The 11,941-nt window shown below is 36.2% G+C and overlaps 1 protein-coding gene across 1 annotated transcript; it reads left to right on the top strand.

Moving 5' to 3' along the window:
* Nucleotides 1–2,104: 2,104 nt before the first annotated feature.
* Nucleotides 2,105–10,205, top strand: LOC117714217 (olfactory receptor 7D11). The gene is made up of 2 exons (XM_076939827.1): nucleotides 2,105–2,162; nucleotides 5,447–10,205. The coding sequence occupies exon 2, from the start codon at nucleotides 5,460–5,462 to the stop codon at nucleotides 6,453–6,455; it is 996 nt and encodes a 331-aa protein (XP_076795942.1). The 5' UTR covers nucleotides 2,105–2,162; nucleotides 5,447–5,459; the 3' UTR covers nucleotides 6,456–10,205.
* Nucleotides 10,206–11,941: the final 1,736 nt, after the last annotated feature.

Raw genomic sequence — 11,941 nt, forward strand, 5'->3', positions numbered from 1 at the left:
AGAGCACAGCTGGGACAGAATTCCTTGGGCTTTGGAATGGGTGGATTGGACAAAAGACTGAGCTCTGGGGAAGTAGTAACAAGATGAAGTGCAGGTTGGAGGGAGAGTGATCTCAGAGGAGCTTGGACTTGACAAAGCTAGCCAGGATGAAGAGATAACCAGGCAGAGTGTGTGCTGGTAAGCCTGTGGCTAAGGAACAAGCATGCTTTTAAAGTTACACATAACACAAAAGTCTAACTCTCCACAATTATTTATGTGCATATTAGTCTTGCAGAATGTTTAATGTATTGCATCTCTTCCTGAAAACGAGTTAATGTGCAAGCATAGAAACATAAAAGTGAAGATTACCAATGTGTGGCATTGTATGCATCAATAAAAATATTTAACAAACACTTGGAAATCTGTGAAAAATGGATTCCTTGAAACAATTTTATGTTTATTTGTTTTCTGAAGACAGAGCCTCTGATTACTCCTTGCTGTCCTCAAATTTTGTCTGTAGGCGAGGCTGTCCTCAAACTCACAAATTTGTCTGCTTTTGCCTTCTAAGTACTGGAATTAAGGGATGTACCACCAGGTGTACCAGTTCAAAGGTGAACTGTTTTTATATTTGTAAATAAAAAGTTAAAACAACAAATATGAATAAAATTATCATATTATTTAGTGAGTTATTGGGTAAAATAACAAGAAAAATTAGTATGTAGTGGTGTGTGTGTGTGTGTGTGTGTGTGTGTGTTTGTGTGTGTGTTGAAATAAACCAAGGACAGTAAGGAAAATCCAACATGATTTCATGATTTTATTGCTACTTGGAATTTTTTCAGTTCACTCTAGAGAAGTTGATGAAGGGGTTGTTAAGTGGCCCGTACAGTTGAAGGGTCATATTAGACAAGCACTTGTCAATGATGACAAAATTACATTTCAGCTACAAGCATATATAATAATTTGTACAGCAATGTAAATATAATTAGTGATAATACATTTCTAAAATGTGTCTCATGAGCAATGTTCTAATATAAAATAATAATTTCATATATGTATGTATTCTTAGGTTTAATTTATGTCTACTGTAGAATAGTTCTAGAAATCATATTGTATGGACTGCATATGTGTAGGACAAGGTCGTGCGCTGGAACCGGTGGCAGGGTCCAGAGGCAGGTCCGATTCCCACATATGGGAGAAGGTCTAAGGTTCCAAAGGCTGGAAGCTTGGCGGCAGGCCCAGAAGACACGTGGAGTCTAAGAGATCCAAAGCTTTTATTGTTCATGGCGTGGTGAATGGGTCTGGATGTGGGTGCCCCTCCCCACCCCCACTAAAAGCCAGGGGAGCTGGCTTAAATAGGGAGGGGAAGGAATAAATTAGCTATGCCCCCTGGCCTTTAGATAACTCATTAATATGTAAATCTCTCAAGGCTGAAGCCTGTTAGTCACGCCCTCTACCTGTAGCTATAGAAAGTGACTCAAAACCTCTCTGGGAGGAGCTACTGAGCTGCTGTGTGTGCAAGGCACAGGTCAATGAGATATGGACCACGTGGAGGAGCCTGGATTCTGGAAGCATGGACCTTACAGGCAATTGGAAACCTGTTGGGTCTCCAGGCTTTCCAGGCAGTGCTTCAACCAAAACTAGTCATCCTATCATGGTCCTACACATATGTAAGATTTTAACTGTCAAGTTAGATAATTAGCAAGACTGAAGAAATAAAACAAGGATTATTATAATAAAAAGAGTAGTATTTTCCTTTGTAATATTGTGGTTATAGTATTTCTCAAACTTAGGAATACTGATTAAGGAGATATGCCACAGATTTCCACAGATTTGGATTGCTTGTTTTAGAGTTAACATTTTTTTTGGGGGGTAGACATAACATGACTTTTAACCAAACATAAATAAAGAGTTCTTCCTTGGAGAAAATAAATTAATCTCCCTTTGCTATTAACTACATAAGCACAAAATTGACTAACAGTTTTCAACTTTTCTTTTATTTTACTCCAGGGAAACTAGTTTAGAGAATTTAAAGACAATAGAACAATTAAACTAATGAGGAGCTCTGAGAATTTAAACCCTGGGACACATGACCATTTAATAATGCTTCTTATCCTTATCTCTCCATCGTCAATATCAGTGCTGTGAAAACTCATCTGATTCTTGTATGAACAGATACTTGAAAGGTAAAAGTTTCATTAACAAACATTAGAAAAACTGGTATGCTCTGGTCAGGGCTGGTGGGGTAGATATGGAAAACAGAAAGGATGCATGTAGTGGGCTAGACCCTGTCAAGAATGGAAACTGGAAAGTACTTGTTTGCTTCAAAGGTACATCAGTTTTTACTGAGTCTCTTTTCCAGATCTTATTCCATTTCCATCTCTCCATCTTTGACATATTAGTTATTCTTCCAGTTTCATTTTCTCCACTTTTTTGTGTGACTTATAGAGTCATATAAGACATCTTTTGCCACGTTTCATACTTTAGAACTATTAAAGATCAATTTTTACAATTATAAGTTTCTGTTTATCTTATGTTACTCCCTTCTAATAATTGCTAATGTGTTTTTATTTTGAGTCACTATTCTTCCCTGTACTCATATTCAGGCATAAAAAAACGTTGTAAGAATTCTCTTTCATAGTTGATTTCATCTCAGTATTTATTTTACTTCTAAAATTTCTATTTATTTAGGCTCTAAAGCTTAATAGGCAATATAATATTTGAAATATGCAAATAATGAGACAAAACAATCAGGATTTCAGACTAATGAAGAATGTGGATTAAATGTTAGAGTGACACTAATAAAATACAGAAGACAGTACATGAATCCCATATTTTGTCCCTGATGCCCTTATCCTGTACTTCTTATTTCACTGGTCCTTGAAATTCACACCAGTTCCAGATCACCACATCAGAGTAATGGCATACTATTTTCTCAGCCTCAAATCTCTCTCCTTTTTTGTTTATTTCTATTTCTTTTTGATCTCTGCTAAACACCCCTACTTTGCATGTAGTTTATTCTAAATTAAATTATATTCTCAGGCATTCATAATTCATATACTTTCTATCATTGAAAATTTGGTAATTTGTATATCATGAATCTCTTTTTTCTATGATGATTTGGCTTACACTGTCTTAAATATTTGTAATTAGATTTATTGATAATATATATTGACCATTAGTGTTTTGGATTTCAGAACAATGTATTGCTTACTTCTATCTATGGACATATGGGCACATATGAAAAAAATCATTCCCCTGCTTTATTATACTGACAGTGTTCTTTCTTGTTTCCTACTGACTTCTCTGTACTCCACATACTACTTTCTCTTCTCAGAGACATTTACTTAGAAGCAACTGTTCAAAAGAATGAAATTTTTCATTCTTCAGGAAATCTCATTAATTATAAGTGGTTCATGGTTTTCAAATAGAAAGAATATCCATTGTATTTATATTAATTAATGTACCATCAATTGCTAATGCCTCACCTAACAGTGTATTCTCAATGAAAATTCTTCCTGACAAATATTAAACATTCTCATAATTTTCTTGTTTACACAGATGTCAATAAATGAATCAAAATTATGCTAAAGAAACTAGACAAAATATTTCTAAATCACAGGTTAATATTTACTGTTAGACTATTGTGTATCCAAAATAATTATTATAAAGTAGTAGATTATTTAGGAATACAAGGCTTAGACCCAGTCCTTCTTTAACTTTTTTTTAACTGATTTGAGATGATTATCCTGTGAGTCAAGGGACTATAGCAAATTCATGGCTTTGAGTTTATTGTTAGGGTGTTTTCTATATTTTATTTAGAAATAGCTGAGAAGAGTTAACAGACAACAGTCCAGATTACCTTACATGGATAGTTGGTTTTCAAAATGTCAGAAGTCCACAGAATTGACATTACAAGCATTTCTATATTAATGTTCATTTTGATTATAGACCTGTCTGCTCCTGACAGCTTCCTGTCTTGGATTCTAAGAAGAAATTGAGCATCTTTGGAGTTACTCCAGCATTTGGGAGACAGCCACTAGGCAAGAACTGCCTCTTTCCATCTACAGAAAAATTGTTGTCCAGAAAAGGACACACCTGCAGAATAGTTGACTGATTATATCTGCCTAGACAGAGTAATCAGCCCTTAATAATTCTGCATCACTAAGGTCTGTCAGATGATTCTGGGCCAGAAGGCTGAAGATTTGATGCTCCAACGTTCTGTAGTATAGGGACTACCCAGATGTTCAGCGGTCTCTATAAATTGGCTATGTTTTAGAAGCTATGCTTTGTGGTTTCCATAATTTCAGTTAGCTCAGTCATTCTGGATTTCTGACAGGGTTGAAGACCTATAGTATCATAGCCAATCCTGGCTATTTACTTTGAGAGAAAAGATCTGAGTGGATGGTTTTCAGCTGACATTCATTCTGAAGACAAGACATAAGCCAGGTTCAGAACTAAGTCTTTTAGTTGAGAGAGATGGCAGAGGTTCTGGTTAGTCAACAAAATGATGGACTGGGTATTAGGACTATCTTGTACCTCACTGGTAAAAATTGGCATAATTATGATCTAAATGTATTTTGAGAGAAAAGTTTTATTTTAACAGGAAGGGTGATACGTAGGAGGAGCTAAGGGGGCAGGAGTACTGAAAGGAAGAGAAAGAGTAAGGAGAGGAGAAACTAGGTGATGAGAGAGAGAAAGAGAGAGAAAGAGAGGGGGGCATGGAGGCAGATGTTCACGTGTCTCCACCAGTCAAAGATAGTTGATATATCTAGGTTGGGTATTGGGTTACACTTCTGATTGATCAATACCACACTTATAAAGCCTTTGATTAACATTTTTAAAAAATTGCATAAAAGCAAAAAGGAAAAGGGGGCATGGGATAGGGGTTTTCTAGGGAGGGGAAATGGGGAAAGGGGATGGCATCTGAAATGTAAATAAAATATCCAATAAAAAAGTAGTAGATTAATATTATTAATAATAGTATACTAATGAAAACTGATACCCATTAAAATATACTGCTAATAAGGTATTTTTAATGTCAAACATAGTAATAGCAATCATCATGTGGTTAGAAAATGATTAAGGACTCAGAGAAAAAACTCATGAAGATTATTGTGGAAAATCTCATTTAGTGTACAATTGAAAATCTAGAAGCAAAAAATTATTACAGTTATAAGGAAAAAGGAATTAATTTACTTAAAATGTTTTAGAGGGTTTGGTAAGAATAAATCGTGTATATATGTTAATAAAGAAAAATTCAATGATTGGCAGTTATAAATGGTAAAGGAGAGAGATATTTAACTAAATTAAATGTAAGAATAACTACACATAATTAAAAATGATGAGAAAAATTAATTTGAGTAAATGAGTAACAGTCATTGTCACAAGAAAGATATGCTTTCAAGGGTTGTTTAGTGATATGTCAGTGACTATTATTTGAAAACTATTCTTACTTTATCTCAAGCAGATACAAAAGTTATATGGAAATAGAGAACCACACACTTATAACGGAATTCCTCATCCTTGGTCTCTGTGATGATCCTGAATTGCAACCCATTCTCTTTGGACTGTTCTTGTCCATGTACCTGGTCACACTGCTTGGAAACCTGCTTATCATCTTGGCTGTCAGTTCTGACTCCCACCTCCATAAACCCATGTATTTCCTCCTCTCCAATCTTTCTTTTATTGATATCTGTTTTATCTCAACCACAATACCAAAGATGCTAGTGAACATGCAGTCACAGAGAAAAGACATCTCCTACATACAATGCCTTACACAGGTGTATTTTTTTAATACTTTTGCTGGAATGGATAATTTTTTACTCACTTTAATGGCCTATGACCGGTATGTAGCCATCTGTCACCCCCTCAACTATACTGTTATCATGAACCCTCGGCTGTGTGCCCTTCTGATCCTGATGTTTTGGATTATTATGTTCTGTGTCTCCCTGATTCATGTTCTATTGATGAATGAACTGAACTTCTCCAGAGGCACTGAAATTCCACATTTCTTCTGTGAACTGGCTCAAGTTCTCAAGGTATCCAATTCTGACAATCACGCCAATAATATCTTTATGTATGTGGTGACTTCCTTACTGGGTGTGATTCCTATGACAGGAATCCTTATTTCTTACTCACAGATTGTCTCATCCTTATTAAGAATGTCCTCCACTGTGAGTATGCACAAAGCCCTTTCCACCTGTGGGTCTCACCTCTGTGTGGTCTCTTTATTTTATGGGTCAGGACTTGGAGTTTACTTCAGCTCTTCTGTGGTCTATTCAACCCAGAGAAGAATGGTTGCTTCATTGATGTATACTGTGATCAGCCCCATGCTGAACCCCTTCATCTATACCCTAAGAAACAAAGATGTGAAGGGTGCCCTTGGAAAACTTTTCACCAGAGTTTCTTCTTCACCATCATGTATTAATGCTATCAGAAATAAATTATTACTGAGAAGTGTAAGGCAAATTTTATGAACATATATTCCTCTGTATCTTTCTTATATTTTATTTGTTTTTTGTTTTTTTGGTTTTTTATTTTTTCGAGATAGGGTTTCTCTGTGTAGTCCTGGCTGTCCTGGAACTCACTCTGTAGACCAGGCTGGCCTCGAATTCAGAAATCTGCCTGCTTTTGCCTCCCAAGTGCTGGGATTAAAGGCGTGCGCCACCACTGCCCCGCCCTTTCTTATATTTTAAACCACATGCCTGATCTACATTATTCTGAAAATTTATGTAGCTTTGCATTTCTGTACTTTTTACAGAAAATATTTTAATTTTCTATGAATGATATTTAAAGTTTGCAGGATATATATATATATATATATATATATATATATATATATTGTGAATAATTATGGCTCATGAGTTCAAAGGAATTCATCTTAAATCATTATTTTTAGAAGGTTAATGTTCTTCACCTTAATTTGATAGTATTTTTGTTTTCCCTAGTGGAAATATTATGATAAAACTAGCATTAGGATATCCTATAGGATATCCCATTGAAATGTATTCTTTTTCCCCACCAACTGTAACTTCAGAGAAGTGTGGGGCCTGTGGTGGTTTGAAAACACTTGGCTCAATTGGAGTGAAGTGACACTATTAGGAGGTGTGCTTTTTTTGCAGTAGATGTGACCTTGTTGGAAGAGGTGAGTCACTGTGGATATGGGCCTTGAGGTCCCACCCAGTGTTTAAGCTCTACCCAGTTCAGAAGAGTATGTCTCTCTTGTCAGAGACAGACCAGATGCAGAACATGGAGTTTCTTCTTCAGCACCATGTCTACCTGGATGCCGCCATGATTCCCACCATGATGATAATGGACTGAACTTCTGATATGGTGATCTAGCTCCAATTGAATCTTATCCTTTATAAATGTACCCTTGGTCATGATGTCTCTTCACTGCAATAGAATTGTAAGACAAAATTTTCTACCATAGACTTGAGCATTCCTGTGAGAGGACTGACTATGTTTTTGTTTGGAGAAATGTAGATTTGGAGACTTTGGATTTAGGACACAGTGGAATGCTTTAGGTGGGGCTTAATGGAACATCCTAGTAGGAATATGAAAGACATTGGTGCTGAAGGTGATTTGAACTGTGTAGCCCTCGCTAGAGTGGTTTCAGAAAAGAGGGATTTTAGGATGTTGCCTGGAGATCTTCCCTATGATGTTTTGGTGAAGCATGTAGCTGCCTTTTGCCCTTGTCCGAGGCTAAACCTAAGGTGAAAAGAATCAGTTGCATTGATAAAGGATGTCTCAGAAAAGCTCAGCATAAACTTTGTTTTCTTGTTTACCCTCATGAAGAACATTTTGATCAAGCATAGGAAGCTTAGAAAGGAAAAATACAAAATGTATGATTCAAAGAATGAAGGGGCACCAGAAAGTTTAATGAAGCTGAATCCATTATTCAAAGAGATAAACACATTAAAGGACTGGTTGTTTGAGATAGCATGAGAGAAAAAATTCCTTCAATACTTTGGCTGAGCAGAAAAATCAGCTGTGTGTTTTCTCTGAACTAGCAGGCTTTCACCCCAGCATCTTGCTCCAGAGTCTTCATTGCTAAAATTGAATGATTGAGGTTCTGTTAAAACAAAAACCAAAACCAAACCAAACCAACAATAAAAACAAGAAACAAACAAACAAGCATGACAACATTTGCTGCTGTAACAAATAGCAAAACTGTAAGAACAGAAAAACCCATCAGTAGACACACTGGGAAGCCATCAGATTTTGTAAGATACCTGGTAAGATCTCAAAGAGAGAGTTATATGATATTAGAAATAAAATTTTCCTATGTTAAAGAAGGAAAATATCACAGCACAGGGCATCAAGATCCTGTATCGTGCTACTGTGGATGTCTTCAAAATACAAGTCAAAAAGGGAAAGATACATAACTTCATTGAGATTGACATGATACCTATTATAATTGCTATCAGTGTGATAATTCATATTTTTAATGAGTATAGAGATTTTTCTGTGCTAAATATGAACAGGGGATTGATAAGATTCAAGCCTTACAAAGATTTATATGCTAATAAGAAAATATACTCAGACAAAGACAGTGGAATTCATATAAGAACCTGCCATGCTACCACAGGATGAAACTGAAGAGAGGCTGTCCAAGGTTATCAGAAAACAAACCTTAGTCTCTCCAGTTACTATATAAAAATTACTAGCAGATGTGGAAAAACAAGAAAGCAATAATTTAATATGGTTTGCATTCACCACATGAAATAACTATTAAATTTATGGGCAGCTAAGAACAGAATTATACCCCAAGGCTGGAAAAGATTTGGCAACAGCAATATTGGGAGCTGATTCTCAGTTACAATGGCAAGCATGATGAAAAGAGGAAGCTAGGGCCACAGAATAATGGAATAGAGACAGCGGTATTAATATATTCCAAGATCAGTTGCTAGGTTAGTGTCATTATGCTGAGTTACAAAGGTAGCTTGAATTTGATGATCACATCTTGGTGCTATGTTGTTCAATAGCTTTAAGTGCTAGGGACAAGTTAAAGAATTGGAAAAGATGCCTGAGTCAATTTCTAAAATTATATAAGACCAGAAAGAAAGATATTTTTTTAGAAAGATTGACTTCAACTGTAAATAGAATAATATCAGATTCAGAAGTCTGACATATATTAACCAAAATTGTGACTACTGAAAATGTTAATTCCAAATTCAAAAGAGTTATGGGGTCTTTAAAGGCAAGATAGGAACTAATATATGAATAGATTAGAAATAAAGCTGATATTGGATCTTTCAATTCAGATGTCACTCTGATATAGAAGTAATTTCTAAAAGTTTTAAGAACCATTAAAATGTCAGATGTTTTATTTGTGTAAGCAAGGTAATTTGAAAAGGGATTGTGGGCAAGGCATTCCTAGAGACAATGTTTTCTCTAGGTAGAATACAAAAGTAAGGAGTATGCAGAAGGTATGGCAAAGGTGGGCATGTACTAATGAACGCAGATCAACTAGGAAAAGGCCATTGGGAAATATCCTAGGGGCCTTCCACACTCCCTCATATCAAATTAATTAATTTTTTTCCATGTCAGCATTAGAGTCATTCACAGAGCAATTACAAGATTTAATTCCTGCTGTTGAAAACAACACTCATGTGGATGTAATTGAGGACAAAACTTCAGTAAATAAAGCAAAAAGTTCAGGAGAGACCAGAAAACAAGTAATTGGCTAACAGCTATAAATGATCAGAGACCAAAGCAAAAATACAAATGAATGGCAATAGTGTTGAAATTGAAGATTTGTTAGACACAGTGTTGAGGGTTTCCCATTTAGAATAGCAGTAGCCATTTTGTCTCATGTTTTCTAGCTATTTCTTATTGTTGCTGTATTATGCTTGCCAGTCATTGATGTAGTAAAATATTGTGATTCAGAACAGGGTCATGTTGACTGGTACTGTTATACTCTGTATGTTATGAGGATTCTTACTCAAAAAATTCTACAACTGTAAGCTTCATGGAGCATCCATTAAATTAAAGGTCAATATGAACTGATGTGTATAAAATGGCTTGAGTCAGGGTTGACCATCTGGCAACACTTTCAGTACTTGCATATGACCTCATTGTGTGTGTCTATGTGTGTTTGAGTTTGATTTTAGCTTTTGTAGGCTGGCCCTGAGAAATGTTCAGTTAATAGTTTTAAGAAGTTCCTCTTGTCAAACAGTGTTGTGGTGTGCATTAAATAATAAACTATCCCTGTTTAACTGAGATCAGTGTTCATGTGGTTTGTGGGGTGGCTGCTGGACCCCAACATAGAGGAAAAGATGTAATAATGAATGATTTCACCAAAATCTTGCCATCCAGATTGGCTTCTTCAGGAGGTGGATATTCAGCTTCTAGGGATTGAAGTTTATTCCTGGTAAAGTACAGGATGGGTTGAATTTATAGGGGCAGAAAGACAAGGAGAAAAATTAAAACGTATGAGGCTAATATAGCCATGAATTTATGTGGCTGTGCTTCCCTGCTACAATGGAAAACATAAATTAAAATTACTCCAATCTCAGATGAATCACAAAACACAGAACACTGATGATAAAAATATTAAAAGGTATTATTAAGAACAGTCACAGGCAGATCATGTTATAGATGACCAGGATACACCAGCTATTGGTTTTTCAAAGGTACCAAGCACCCTACCTTTAAAATTGTAAAGTGACAAACTTGTGTGGTTGGAAAAAGCTTCTTGATGTCAGAAAAGTTAAAGTCACTAGGAAAGTAGGTACAAAAACAGCTAAATGCTCAACATATTGAAGAATCGACCAGTGCTTAGAATTCTCCTATATTTTTCATTAAATGTTAACTGATTTAAGAGATTTAGATTTATGGGATGTTTTTATCTTGTGATTCCATACTTCCATATGACACAGATGGTGTTTATCATGTATAGGCAGAGCTTGATTTCTTCTACATAGTTATTAATCAATTATTAATTATTTTTAATTATGAATTAAGATATTTAGATATTTTGATTTTCTCTGTGGCAGCATGATGATATTGGCTGTGTTCTATTGCCCATAAAGAGGTCATAGAGTGGGCAGATTCACAATTGGAGTAAAATCTGAAACTAACTAGATTGAGCATATTTTGGACACACTTGAATAATTCCAGTTCATTTGATACATAGAATTATGTTTTGATGGGCTGTTTTTTTCCTTATTGGCCCTGAGGCTGGGTATTATGAAGTTATGTATGAACTCATTCAAAGCTGAATTATCATGCTATGATTGTGGACATGACTACCTTAGCTTTCCTGGGAGGTTCTGACATTGGCTGTTGTCTGAGAGTGAATGTGACATCTAGTAGGTACACCACAGTACAATCAATGTCTGTGAGGCAGACAGTGGAGACCATGTTCTCTGACTCCAAAGATTTTTTAAATTTTATTTAATCTTTTTTTTTTTTACACTCCAGATTTTATCCTCCTCCAAGTTCACCCTCTGACTATTTCACATCCCATTACTCCTTCACACCCCATCCCCATCTCCACGAGAATGTTCCTACCCTCCCACCTGCCACCCTACCAGACCTCCCTACTCTCTGGGGCCTCAAGTCTCTTGAGGGATAGGTGCATGTTCTCTGACTGAACCCAGACCCAGCAATCCTCTGCTGCATATGTGTGGGGCCTCATGTCACCTGGTGTATGCTGCCTGGTTGGTGGCACAATGTCTAAGAGATCTTTGGGGTCCAGGTTAATTGAGACTGCTGGTCCTCCTACAGGGCCACTCTCCTCCTCAGCTTCTTTCAGTTTTTTTCCTAATTTAACCACAGAAGTAATCAGTTTCTGTTCATTGGTTGGGTGTAAATATCTGCTTGTTGTTTCAGCTGCTTGTTGGATCTTTCAGGGCACAATCATGATAGGCCCCATTTTATGAGCATTTTATAGCCATATAGTTTCAGGCCTTGGGGCCTCCACCTGAGCTGGATCTCACATTGGTTCTATTGCTGG

Source organism: Arvicanthis niloticus, chromosome 8 (genome assembly GCF_011762505.2).
Source record: "Arvicanthis niloticus isolate mArvNil1 chromosome 8, mArvNil1.pat.X, whole genome shotgun sequence".
Classification (NCBI taxonomy): domain Eukaryota; kingdom Metazoa; phylum Chordata; class Mammalia; order Rodentia; family Muridae; genus Arvicanthis; species Arvicanthis niloticus.

What these genes read in the sequence shown, in the direction of transcription:
- LOC117714217 (XM_076939827.1), top strand. Translation starts at nt 5,460, where the DNA reads ATGGAAATAGAGAACCACACACTTATAACGGAATTCCTCATCCTTGGT.